The sequence below is a fragment of the Doryrhamphus excisus genome, linkage group LG7 (genome assembly GCF_037039965.1).
Source record: "Doryrhamphus excisus strain RoL-2023G ecotype Guam linkage group LG7, RoL_Dexc_Guam_v1.1, whole genome shotgun sequence".
Taxonomy (NCBI): Eukaryota; Metazoa; Chordata; class Actinopteri; order Syngnathiformes; family Syngnathidae; genus Doryrhamphus; species Doryrhamphus excisus.
This window is the reverse complement of record NC_136363.1, coordinates 2,850,212-2,864,155: the sequence shown is the minus strand read 5'-3', so window position 1 is coordinate 2,864,155 and position 13,944 is coordinate 2,850,212. Positions and strand designations below refer to the sequence as shown.

Genomic DNA, 13,944 nt, shown 5'->3' with positions numbered 1-13,944 from the left:
CAGGAAGTGATGCCGCAATTTATGACAAACATAAGGCTTGTGCTTGTGTGTTGCAGTAAATGTGTTTCCTGGGGGGGCTGAGTGGTGGGCGGACAGGAAGTGACGCCAAAATTTAAGACAAAAATAAGTATTGTGCTTGTGTGTGTTGCTATAAATGTGTTTTCTAGAGGGAGCTGAGTGGTGAGCGGACAGGAAGTGACGCCACAATTTAAGACAAAAATAAGTATTGTGCTTGTGTGTGTTGCTATAAATGTGTTTTCTAGAGGGAGCTGAGTGGTGAGCGGACAGGAAGTGACCGCAATTTAAGACAAAAATAAGTATTGTGCTTGTGTGTGTTGCTGTAAATGTGTTTTAGGGGGAGCTGAGTGGCGGGCGGACAGGAAGTGACACCGCAATTTAAGACAAAAATAGGTATTGTGCTTGTGTGTGTTGCTGTAAATGTGTTTTAGGGGGGCTGAGTGGTGGGCGGACAGGAAGTGACACCGCAATTTAAGACAAAAATAGGTATTGTGCTTGTGTGTGTTGCTGTAAATGTGTTTCCTAGAGGGAGCTGAGTGGCAGCCGGACAGGAAGTGACGCCACAATTTAAGACAAAAATAAGTATTGTGCTTGTGTGTTGCTATAAATGTGTTTTCTAGAGGGAGCTGAGTGGTGAGCGGACAGGAAGTGACCGCAATTTAAGACAAAAATAAGTATTGTGCTTGTATGTGTTGCTGTAAATGTGTTTCCTAGAGGGGGCTGAGTGGCGGGCGGACAGGAAGTGACGCCGCAAAAATTAGCTGGTGTTTTTATTAAGGACTTTTTATTCGGGATTATTGTTCCTAACAAGTCTGGTGCTTGTGTGTCTCAGCAAACATTACAGTAACATTACTGACACCTAGTGACCAGTGTAGAATGCTACATCTTTGAATGCGTCTTCTGAATGCCTTATATTAGATTTTTAATTAGTCGCACTTTTGATTATGGTTTGGCTGGTCCTGCCCCTTGTACTCCAGAGCGACTCTAGGCTTTGTTGCCAGTATCTGCTACTCCTATTACCAATTACTCTACCAATTAACAATGTAAACATTAACCTATAAGGACAACTAAGAAATGCCACCAAAAAAGATTTTTTTTTTACTAATAATAGGCTAAAAATAGGCAAAATTGTCCAATGATGTACTGTACTGCATCAATAAATGTAAGGATATATTTAACAGGAACACACACACCACACTATGCTGATAAAATTAGTGTAAAAGGTAAAAAAATGCAAATCTAAATCATTAAAATTGGATTTTGGGAAAATAAAACTTTAATTTCATAGAGCCCAATGATTTAGGAAAACACTGGAAAAAGTGTTGGTGGTTCAAGTCATACACAGTTTCAAACCAAAACAGGCTCTCCACACACTAAATATAAAACAGTGTGCGTCACTATTCCATGATATTTGGTATTTGGGTGGGAATGATGCAAATCCCAACGTCAAGCTAGTGTAAGACTTGAAACCACTGCCAACAATTCTTCCTGCGCTGAAAGTGGATGGTGGAGCACCCAAGTGTGCCCGAGGGGCTCCAAAGTGTTCACGGTGTACATAAACAAAACGTGCATCCATCATCAAAGCGTGACTGACATCTGCTATCCATTGCTCATGTTAATTATCCTGGGGTGAACCGTATGGGGAATGTGATGTAAGCTAATGGAATGTAAACATAAGACAAACTACGTGTTGTGTTGGTTCCTGTCAATCATGTGAGTTACCGCTAACAATGGATGGAAGTACCGCTACATTTTTATCGCCAATTAACCTAGCATGTTTTTGGGATGTCGGAGGAAACCGGAGTACCTGGAGAAAACCCACGCATACACGGGGAGAACATGCAAACTCCACACAGAGATGCCCGAGGGTGGAATTGAACTCGGGTCTCCTAGCTGTGTGGCCTGCGCACTAACCACTTTCTATGCCGCATGTCCTCCAATGAACTGCTTAGCTCAGACACAATGCAGAATGGGAAACTTCAAAACTCATATTGGTACTTCTTTGTATATTTTTAGGTACACCTTTGGAGTGTTAAGTTACTGTGTGATGAGTTTAGTGTTTTTTGCAAGCATAAACATGGCTAAATAAACTAATAGACATGTTTTTGGAACGTGGGAGGAATCCGGAGTACCTGGAGAAAACCCACGCATGCACAGGGAGAACATGCAAACTCCACACAGAGATGCCCGAGGGTGGAATTGAACTCGGGTCTCCTAGCTGTGAGGCCTGCGCACTAACCACTTTCTATGCCGCATGTCCTCCAATGAACTGCTTTGATCAGACACAATGCAGAATGAGAAACTTCAAAACTCATATTGGTACTTCTTTGTATATTTCTTTGGAGTGTTAAGTTACTGTGTGATGAGTTTAGTGTTTTTTTTGCAAGCATAAACATGGCGAAATAAACTAATAGACATAGAAATGTTGTTTGCTTTTGGAATGTGGGAGGAAACCGGAGTACCCGGAGTAAACCCATGCATGAACGGAGACGCCCGAGGGTGGAATCGAACTCAGTTCTCCTAGCTGTGAGGTCTGCACGCGAACCACTCGAACCCCGTGCAGCCCACTTTTATATAATAGACATGTTTTTGGAATGTGGGAGGAAACCGGAGTACCCGGAGCAAAAACCCACGCACGCACGGAGATGCCCGAGAGTGGAATCGAACTCAGTTCTCCTAGCTGTGAGGTCTGCACGCGAACCACTTGACCACCGTGCAGCCCACTATGAAAATATTCCATTGATAAATAAGGAATCCTAATCCTAATCTAATCTAATAATCCCTCGTTTATCACTGTCAACTGAGACAGTGATAAACGAGGGATTATTGCTGCGAGTGGGGTTTATTACCTGGGCGTAGCTAATTGCTGGAACGAACGTCCAATGCCGGCTTTCATCTTTAGCGCAACATATGTAACATGCTACTAAAAGCTTACCTGATGGCTGCTTTGGGTTTTCCCATTAATGTTACTTTTATGTCTCAGCTGGAATTGATTCCGGCTGGGCCATTAGGAGAACGTATGGTGGAGGTCTGGAGCTCTTGAGTCAAACATCCAACATTGGCAAGTCAAGCAGAAAGCTTGAAAACCAGTGCGTCTCTCCGACACGCTCCAACCCCCCCCCCCCCCCCCCGGGGGGGGGGTCGTAAAAGCTGCGCTACACCACGTCGTCGTTCCTTCTCACGCACCTTCATGCCACTTATGATGACTGACTGTGGGAGCAGTAAACACAGCAGATCAACACACTAATATAATAAAGGTGATGTCACTTTACAGTGGCAATGACACAGACTTCAATTATCTACCAAAATAAGAGCGCAAGCATAATGTTACATTGCACGTAGGTTCAAAAGCAGGACTGCTTTTATGAACGTGAACACCCTACGGCAGGGGGTCTCAAACACGCGGCCCGCGTGTGGTTCCAATGTGGTTTTCGTCCTGGTCAAGGAACCAAGGAACACAGGACTACACTCTTGCAAGGGTACATGTTTGCGCAACCAGTCTATGTGTGTTTTGATGCTAACCCGGTTCGCATTGCTAGCAAGTCGAGCCTTTTGTCACTGGTTCTGTTCGGACCTCTGATGAGACCTTAGGATCTTGTCTGTTATTCACAGACGATGGAGTCCTGATGGCCTCATCGGCTTCTCCATGGCCTGGTCCGGAGCAGGAACCAGGTTCGCAGGAACCCGGTTCGCATTAACCCAGTTTGCATTGCTAGCAAGTCGAGCCTTTTGTCACTGGTTCTGTTCAGAACTCTGATGAACAGAATTTGATGAGGCCTTAAGATCTCGTCTGTAGTCCTGATGGCTTCATCGGCTTCTCCATGGTCTGGTCCGGAGCAGGAACCCGGTTCCTATTGTAGCAAGTCGAGCCTTTTTTGACTGGTTCTGTTCAGAACTTTGATGAACAGAATTTGATGAGGCCTTAGGATCTTGTCTGTTATCCACAGATGATGGAGTCCTGATGGCCTCATCGGCTTCTCCATGGTCTGGTCCGGAGCAGGAACCCGGTTTGCATCGCTAATGAGTCGAGATTTTTGTCACTGGTTCTGTTCAGAACTTTGATGAGACCTTAGGATCTCGTCTGTAGTCCTGATGGCCTCATCAGTTTCTCCACGGTTCGCAGTTAAAGGAAACGGGTGGCTAGCACATTTTGGGTTTGGAGTCTTGCCCCAGGTGGAGGATTTCAAGTATCTTGGTCTGGTCCGGAGAAGGAACCCGGTTCACATTGCTAGTAAGTCGAGCCTTTTGTCACTGGTTCTGTTCAGAACTTTGATGAGACCTTAGGATCTCGTCTGTTATTTACAGACGATGGAGTCCTGATGGCCTCATCAGCTTCTCCATGGTCTGGTCCGGAGCAGGAACCCGGTTCGCAGGAACTCGGTTCGCATTGCTAGCAAGTCGAGCCTTTTGTCACTGGTTCTGTTCAGAACTTTGATGAACAGAATTTGATGAGACCTTAGGATCTCGTCTTGTTATTCACAGACGATGGAGTCCTGATGGCCTCATCAGCTTCTCCATGGTCTGGTCCGGAGCAGGAACCCGGTTCGCATTGCTAGCAAGTCGAGCCTTTTTTGACTGGTTCTGTTCAGAACTTTGATGAATAGAATTTGATGAGACCTTAGGATCTCATCTGTAGTCCTGATGGCCTCATCAGTTTCTCCACGGTTCTCAGTTAAAGGAAACGAGTGGCTTGCACCTTTTTGGGTTTGGAGTCTTGCCCCAGGTGGAGGATTTCAAAGCATCTTGGGTTCTTGTTAAAGACTGGAACGTGAGACCAACGTCATCAGCAGTAAGCGGTCGCTGTATCGAACCGTTTTGTGGTGAAGTTCAAAGTTCAAAACCTAATGACCAGATCAGAATACCACATATTTGATATTTTGACACAGGCCAGCACTACTGATTCTGAAGGCCCCGGGGGGGGGGCACACACACAGAAGCTTTAACAAATGAAAAGTAACATCAAACATGGTGAATTTCTGCACCTGAGCATTTCCTCTACGGTCACAAAGACACTATCGCCCCCTTGTGGCTAAATGTAGCTGGGCGTCAAGCTGCCAATGATGACACTTTAAAAGTATTCAAGACATTTATTACACGCACTGAAATGAGTCATATAGAAATCAATTCATGTTGTGGTTTTTTTTTTTTGCAGCTATATTGTATATAATGTGGTGTAATATTTACAAATATGGATTTGGGGCCTATATCTGTTAAGACATTCGGTATCGAACAGTTATACTACAATCGCCGCTGTTACTCATCCTGCTTTTATGCGTCATCAGTTCCTGTTGTTATGAGGCTGACTTTTCCCCACTCGACCACTTCAACTGTGCAATGTCAACACTTTACAGCAGAAGAAATGATAACAAAATAATACACAACACCTAAAAAAAAAAATCATTTCTGTCATGAATCATAGTTAGGTCGCTATGCGGAGTAATGAATGTGAAATACAGTGAGTGTTAGTGCTTTCAATAAAATATGAAATAAATCAGAGACGTAAATCGCTCCCCCAACGCCACCATAGTTCCCAGTTCCTGTTGCTTTTACGTTGCTATTTACAAAGAACAGCGCAGCTGAGATTTGGGTATTAGCAACTCTGCGATCCGGATGTGAGCAGCGTCTACTTCTTGTGATACCAAGCAGGTATATAATAATAATCATAATAATAATAATAATAATAATAGAGATGGCTTTCCTGTGGAGTCAGGTCACTTGGACACTTGCCAGATGATGACGCCAAGTATGACCAGCGCAATGGAGCAAACCAAAGCCAGGATGCACATCTTCTTTCTGGATTTTTGCTGGAATAAGACAAGAGTGGTTACCCGGACAACCAATCAGCTCACACTTCCATTCACTCAAGGGAGCGTTTGGACTTTCTACTGCAGTGTTTTTTTTTTAACCTTTTTTGAGAGACTGTATGTTGTTGTTTTTTTTTTTTTTTTTTTTACATTGGAAAAATTTTGCGACACACCACTAACGACGTCACGTGCATCATTAACTCTATTGGAGGAACGAAGTAATGATGCAGAAAATGAGAAATAAATGTAAATAATAAATAAATAATAAAATAAATATAAATAATCTTTGTACTTTTGCTTCTCATAATATTTTGACTTTATTCTCTCTTTTTTTTTGACTTTATTCTCACAATATTGTCCGATATTGACTTTTTTAAAATACTTTATTCTCTCAATATTGTCTGATATTAGCTTTTTTTATATACTTTATTCTCATAATATTGTCCGATATGGGCTTTTTTTTTTTAGACTTTATTCTCACAATATTGTCCGATATTGGCTTTTTTTTAGACTTTATTCTCACAATATTGTCCGATATTGGCTTTTTTTTAGACTTTATTCTCACAATATTGTCCGATATTGGCTTTTTTTTAGACTTTATTCTCACAATATTGTCCGATATTGGCTTTTTTTTTTTTTTAGACTTTATTCTCACAATATTGTCCGATATTGGCTTTTTTTTTTTTTTTTTAGACTTTATTCTCACAATATTGTCCGATATTGGCTTTTTTTTTACTTTATTCTCACAATATTGTCCGATATTGGCTTTTTTTTTTTTTTTTTTAGACTTTATTCTCACAATATTGTCCGATACTGGCTTTTTTTTTACTTTATTCTCACAATATTGTCTGATATTGGCTTTTTTTTTTAGACTTTATTCTCACAATATTGTCTGATATTGGCTTTTTTTTTTTTACTTTATTCTCACAATATTGTCCGATATTGGCTTTTCATTTGTTAGACTTTATTCTCACAATATTGTCCGATATTGGCTTTTTTTTTACTTTATTCTCACTATATTGTCCGATATTGGCTTTTTTTTTAGACTTTATTCTCAGAATTGCCTTTTTTTTACACTTTATTCTCACAATATTGTCCATTATTGACTTTTGTAAAAACTTTATTCTCACAATATTGTCAGATATTGGCATTTTGTTTGTTTTTTTTATACTTTATCCTCACAATATTGTCCGATATTGGCTTTTTTTTTTTTTTTTAGACTTTATTCTCCCAATATTGTCCGATATTGGCTTTTTTTTTTTTTTTACACTCTATTCTCACAATATTGTCTGATATTGGCTTTTTTTTAGACTTTATTCTCCCAATATTATCCTATATTGGCTTTTTATTTTTTAGACTTTATTCTCACAATATTGTCCGATATTGGCTTTTTTTTTTTACAGTAATCAATGTAACATTACTGACACCTAGTGAGCAGTGTAGAATACTACAGGTTGGCATGTCTTTGAATGCGCCTTCTGAATAATGCCTTATACTATGTTTGGTTTCTCCTCCTTTATATTATGTGTGTTCTGATCATCTGCGTACTGGTTTTATCCAGGCCATCCTCGTTATATGCACACGCTATCAAGCATTGTACTACATGAACTATATGTACTATACTGAGTGGTGTGTTTATATATTGATAAGAGTGCTTTACAAAAGAGGAACTCACTTGGTAGTAGGCAGCTCTCTGAAGCTGCTCCGCTCCTCGTTCCACATGAACTTCGGCATTCTCCACGTTTGCCTCGATGCTATCTGTGCACCAGCACAAGCACGGCGCCGGTTTACAAATACCATTTCTACATTTATGTATTGTATTCATGAACCTCCTATAAATAAAACATCTTTTCCTCACCAATCATCTCTCCCTGGTCGTGGATCATGACGGCAAGGTCCTTGAAGATCTGATTGACATCCATGATGTCAGACTGTAAGAAAGAAAGACCCGAGATTCACATGTGATGCTGATGATTGACGGCAAACGTTGACGGGTCGACGAGGAGAACGTAAGGGCCGACACCTCCAGCTGTCTGATGTTGGTTTCTCTCTCCTTGATGAGCTCCAAGTCCTCCTCTGTGATGCCCACCTCCTCCGTCTGAACGGCCATCTGACCCCAGTCGTCCTGACTGTTGGTCACATGACATACCACAACTCGTTATTCACAATTGTTTTTGTTGTAGTTGTATTTGGTTGGTTAGCGCCTTCATTTCAAACACGCAAACTTTTATGACCCCGCCTTTAAAGGCATCGCAATCGAGAATAGTGAGAAACCTGAATCAAAACAAATCACGATCTGAACCGAAACCCTAGTAATAGGAGTCTAACTGTGACTATAGGGGTGCTATTTCATGTCTAGAGGTCTCTAATACAGTTAAAAACAGTCTTTTATAAGGTTGTATACATTTCGTTTTCTACCGCTTATCCTCACGAGGGTCGCGGGGGGTGCTGGAGCCTATCCCAGCTGTCTTCAGGCGAGCCAGCCAATCACAGGGCACATATAGACAAACAACCATTCACACTCACATTCATACCTATGGACAATTTGGAGTGGCTAATTAACCTAGCATGTTTTTGGAATGTGGGAGTACCCGGAGAAAACCCACGCATGCACGAGGGAGAACATGCAAACTCCACACAGAGATGGCCGAGGGTGGAATTGAACTCGGGTTTCCTGGCTGTGTGGCCTGTGCACTAACCACTTTCTATGCCGCATGTCCTCCAATGAACTGCTTTGCTCAGACACAATGCAGAATGGGAAACTTCAATACTCATATTGGTACTTCTTTGTATATTTTTAGGTACACCTTTGCAGTGTTAAGTTACTGTGTGATGAGTTTAGTGTTTTTTTTTGCAAGCATAAACATGGCTAAATAAACTAATAGATATAGACATGTTTTTGGAATGTGGGAGGAAACCGGAGTACCCGGAGAAAACCCACGCATGCACGGGGAGAACATGCAAACTCCACACAGAGATGGCCGAGGGTGGAATTGAACTCGGGTCTCCTAGCTGTGTGGCCTGCACACTCACCACTTTCTATGCCGCATGTCCTCCAATGAACTGCTTTGCTCAGACACAATGCAGAATGGGAAACTTCAAAACTCATATTGGTACTTCTTTGTATATTTTTAGGTAGAACTTTGGAGTGTTAAGTTACTGTGTGATGAGTTTAGTGTGTTTTTTTGCAAGCATAAACATGGTGGTGTCTGGAGTCAATTAATCTTGAGGGACGCTCAGCAGCACTGTCCCAAACTGACCTGAATAAGAAGCATCCATATTGCCTGTGAATATTGTGTCCTATCTAGACTGATGTGCCTTTGAGCATGAACTCCTGCTCGGATGAGAGACCTGAACGGTCCAGTTGGGATCGATTGGAGGCCCTGGGAACCATATTTGTATGGTAACACTGTATCACTGACTAAACGTATAAACGTATTGACACATTGAACGCTCCGCAAATCTCATAATAGTCGATTTAAAAACACGATTGACTGCCATTCACTCACTTGTCAAAAGAAACCAGCCTTTCATCTCGCACGCCATCGTCAGCCTGGAAAAGGAGTAAAAAAAAAAAAAAAACTCAGCTGTGTGACAACTTTTGAAATGTAGAAAGAATCCATGCACTGTTACTGTTACTGTTACTATTAATGTTACTGTTACTGTTACTATTAATGTTACTATTAATGTTACTGTTACTGTTATGCAACAAAGCCTCAGCTAATCCACACCCATCCATTCCTGCGGCTTGGTGAATTATTGATGACTCCTACGTACCGATAGACGAGATCCAGCTCTTGCTCTGGCTACCGACTCCTTCTCCTTCTCCGCCGCACGCCGTTGGACGGCTTGGAAGTTGTTGAGCGCGGCGGAGAAATCGTTCATCAACCGTTCCCTCTGGATCTTCTGCTGCCTCTAGATGAGGAAGAAGGCCACACGACATGCTAGGTTAATTGGCGACTCCAAATTGTCCGTAGGTATGAATGTGAGTGTGAATGGTTGTTTGTCTATATGTGCCCTGTGATTGGCTGGCGAACCAGTCCAGGGCGTACACCGCCTCTTGTCTGAAGACAGCTGGGATAGGCTCCAGCACCACCGCGACCCTCATGAATTAGTATAGAAATTCTATTTACAACCTTGTAAATACAAACCTTAACATTATCAGAGTCCACTAGACATGGAATAACACCCCTATAGTCACTTTTACACTCACATTACCCAATATAGCAGCCATAACAAGCGAGAATAAGACATAGAAGGCATAATATACACACACACAGTTTTTTTTTTATATTTCAAACTGGAATCAAAAAAATAAAAATAACTAAATTATATTAGGAAAGCAGGAAGTGAACAAATGTAACAGTTACTGACTGTAAAAGTACCAGATGGAGGGGTAGGATTTAATAAGCTTTGCTTCTTCCTACTCCTTTTGGACATGTGGAACTGTGAACTAATTAAAATTAAAATTAAAATTAAAATTAAAATTAAAATTAAAATTAAAATTAAAATTAAAATTAAAATTAAAATTAAAATTAAAATTAAAATTAAAATTAAAATTAAAATTAAAATTAAAATTAAAATTAAAATTATTTTTTTTAAGATAAAAAGGAAAACAACAAAAAAATAGCTAAATTATATTAGGAAAGCAGGAAGTGAACAAATGTAACAGTTACTGATTGTAAAAGTACCAGATGGAGGGGTAGGACTTAATAAGCTTTGCTTCTTCCTACTCCTTTCAGACATGTGGAACTGTGCACTGATTATGGGATGCATTCAATTGAAATAAAACCATTACCATTACCATACTTTTCTTACTTCCTGCAGTGGCTATTGTCTCATCCATGTAACATTACTGACACCTAGTGACCAGTACAGAATATTAAATCATCACAACATCTTCTGAATGACTTATATATGTAATGTTGAATGTATTTTATAGATATGATCTGCAGTCATGCTTTAACACAATGAAGTCTTACATCTATAAGGATGGGTCTTTTGACCCAGGGGGGTTCTGGATTCAAGAAGTCTCTGGTGACGTCTTACTTACTTGCTCCGAGGGGAATGTTGGCAAAGGAATTGAGCCCAACTCCTTCAGGTGCTTGTTGGTTTCTTTTGCAAGTTGGTTGGTGTAGTGTTGTATTTGCTGCCTGTGGAAACAGCGATAGTTTAGTCACAATTAACAATACAAGTGTACTTCACTGGCTTTCTCTGGTGACACAATGCAGGGAAGCGTTCTACAGTGGAACCGTTGGAAACTACCAGCGTCACACGAGACCTCAGGACAAAATGAATGACTCTCTATTATTGGAGGAACAACATGGAACTGTCTCGATGTTAGCTCTCTGATGTTATGTCTTAGTTTCTCTTCATATGTCTACTATATTTGGTCATGGTAATGGTTTAATTTCATTTGAACATGCATCAGATTACAATTGAATGCATCCCATAATCAGTTCACAGTTCCACATGTCCAAAAGGAGTAGGAAGAAGCAAAGCTTATTAAATCCTACCCCTCCATCTGGTACTTTTACAATCAGTAACTGTTACATTTGTTCACTTCCTGCTTTCCTAATACAGTTTAGGTTTTTTTTTTTTTTTTTTGAATTTTTATTTTAAATTTTTACATTTACAGCAACATACACAAGCAAAATACTTATTTTTTGTCTTAAATTGCGTCATCACTTCCTGTCTGCCCGCCACTCAGCTCCCCCAGGAAACACATTTACAGCAACACACACAAGCACAAGCCTTATTTTTGTCTTAAATTGCGGCGTCACTTCCTGTACGTTTGCCACTCAGCCCCCCCCAGGAAAGTTTTTTTTAAACTTTATTTTATTAATTTTTTTTAAAAAAAAATTTTAATTTTTAAAATTTTATTTAATATTTTTTTATTTTGCTTAAAAAATATATTTTTTGTCACGTACCGACGTATGAGGTGATATGACCATCCAATGACATAAGTGATATATATATATATATATATATATATATATATATATATATATATATATATAGCACATCATGACTGGTTCAAGACTCTTCATCCTTGTATTTAGCAAACATCAACTGCTTGTATTGTTTCTTGAATTGGCTCATCGTTGTGCATTGTTTGAGGTCCTTACTCAATCCATCCCATAGTTTGATTCCACATACTGAAATGCTATTGCTTTTTAACGTAGTCCTAGCATAGAAGTGTTTCAAATGTACTTCTTCCCTGAGATCATATTTCTCCTCTCTTGTAGAGAAGTATTGGTTGACATTTTTAGCTAATTTTTAGCCTTATGCATTATTTTTGCTGTTTGAAGATTAACATTTGGTAATACGGGTATAAAAGGTGACTATAGGGGTGTTATTTTATAACTAGAGAGCTCTAATAATGTTTAGAAAAAATGCATTTAGAAGGTCATAAACAGGTTTTTGTTCGGAGGTTCCACTGTAAATGTCAAAATGTCAGGGTACCGGACGTGAGTTGTGTACATACAGTCGATCCTGAAGCTCGCTGGTGTCCTGTATGGTCCCCAACTGGTTCACCATGCTCTTAATCTGAGCAGCTGTCAGAGGAAAGCAATGAATGAATTGATGAGTTGTGTCATCACGTGGCGGCAAAAGGCATTCGATTAGCAGCTCAATGTGAGGAATTTGCACTATTGTTCTAAGTCATACGCATGCAAATGAAAAAATACATAACATCAGCTCCAAAGCACAAAGGCAGTCATGAATAAATATTTAGAACTAAGGTCCAGACATCAGGAGACAAATAATTAGAGCGAACAAGCCAGTGTGCCTTATCCCTTTTGCAGCATGCAATGGTCACATGACATGGCCTGGCTTCTGTTCATACCAGGAGACAAAGGCCGTTTGTCTTTGTTTTAACACTGAACATTTGCTCAGCGGCCAAATCATTAGGTACACCATTTACTGACAAAAATATTGTAATTTTTTTTTTTAATGACATGTATTGACAGAGAAGTATACAGTATAAGAAAGCACATAACACTTACTGTTTTGTGTGATCTTCTGAATGTTGGAACTACATGTCTGGATCAGGCTGCTGAAGTCCCGAGGGACCGGACGGTAACTCTCTCCTTGGCCGTACGACATGCTTGTCTGTCGGATAGGGTTGTGGCGTAAGATGTGACGTCAGCCTGGACATGTCAACAATGTTGTCAACAATGATTACCGTAAAACTCGATATAAGGAAACCGAGTCTATGCTGAGACAAAAACATAAACTAACAGTGCGATATTTGGCGTGTTTACTATTAGGATTTTATATCTCAACCGGTCTTGGATTTAGGTCAGATAGCTTGGTGTGAGCGGGGCTAGCTTGCCTAGCTAGCCAGGTTGCTAACGTCTATGGTATTTCTTATACAGTGGCTTGTGCTAATACATTATAAATACCAATACTTTATATATATATACCAATACTTAACCGAAAACACATCCTCACAATTATGAATTAACTAAAAGTTACATAAACGTTACTCATTTCAGATGCTAGCTTTCAGTCTTGTGATGGTAATTTAGCACCACCTCAGTTTACGTTTAAACATGATTGACGTTCGTTTTAGTTTATCTTTACACGTACCGCAGTTTTATTCCACAATAATGATAATTCCAAACAATTATATATATAACGAAATTACAATGAATATAAAATGATAGTACTTGCTTATTTTGCTGTCTGAGAACACATAGGCGGTTGTGACAACCAAAAAAATGCTAGCGGAACTCCACCACTGACAGCCAGCGACTCATACTACGCATGCGTCATTGGGCCGCCATCTTGGAAAAAATGCTTACGGTATGCGGTCAGGGACAAAACAAGTAATAACTTTGCGTATGCGCTTACATGTTCTTATACGTTATACGGTGTGCTAGTGGTTAGTAAATGTATGTTGTGCGTTACCGCCATTTATATAATAATAACCACTTTACTCATTTTATTTGTGGAGTTGAAATTAAGCGACTTCCGCTGGAGCATGATTGTCTAAGTGGGCTTGCCGTAGCATTTTACTTACTTCCTGCCCTTCCCGGACAGTCAGCTGACTGCAGTGGAGGGGCGTGTTTGAGCTCAATTCCACATTACGATATCCTTCGATTTTGCACACTACATT

At 40.1% G+C, this 13,944-nt stretch overlaps 1 protein-coding gene across 5 annotated transcripts; it reads right to left on the bottom strand.

Moving 5' to 3' along the window:
- Positions 1-5,650: 5,650 nt before the first annotated feature.
- Positions 5,651-13,622, bottom strand: stx12 (syntaxin 12). Of its 5 annotated transcripts, XM_058046797.2 has the most exons (10): positions 13,500-13,621; positions 12,830-12,973; positions 12,310-12,379; positions 10,876-10,975; positions 9,600-9,737; positions 9,332-9,375; positions 7,846-7,951; positions 7,681-7,753; positions 7,498-7,580; positions 5,651-5,822 (listed from the first exon to the last, which is right to left on the bottom strand). In XM_058046797.2, exons 2-10 carry the CDS (start codon positions 12,927-12,929, stop codon positions 5,730-5,732), a joined length of 807 nt encoding a protein of 268 aa, XP_057902780.1. In that variant the 5' UTR covers positions 12,930-12,973; positions 13,500-13,621; the 3' UTR covers positions 5,651-5,729. The 5 variants fall into 5 exon arrangements, with proteins under 5 accessions (XP_057902780.1, XP_057902777.2, XP_057902776.2 ...); XM_058046794.2 differs by lacking the exon at positions 5,651-5,822 and having other exon boundaries at positions 6,449-7,580; positions 13,496-13,622; XM_058046793.2 differs by lacking the exon at positions 5,651-5,822 and having other exon boundaries at positions 6,449-7,580; positions 13,500-13,622.
- Between the last annotated feature and the right edge of the window lie 322 nt (positions 13,623-13,944).

Coding starts and splice junctions, on each gene's coding strand:
- stx12 (XM_058046794.2), bottom strand. CDS start 12,929: ATGTCGTACGGCCAAGGAGAGAGTTACCGTCCGGTCCCTCGGGACTTC. Junction 12,380..12,829: donor TCAGAAGATCACACAAAACA/GTAAGTGTTATG, acceptor TTCCTCTGACAG/CTGCTCAGATTAAGAGCATG. Junction 9,738..10,875: donor CAACATTCCCCTCGGAGCAA/GTAAGTAAGACG, acceptor TTCCTCATCTAG/AGGCAGCAGAAGATCCAGAG.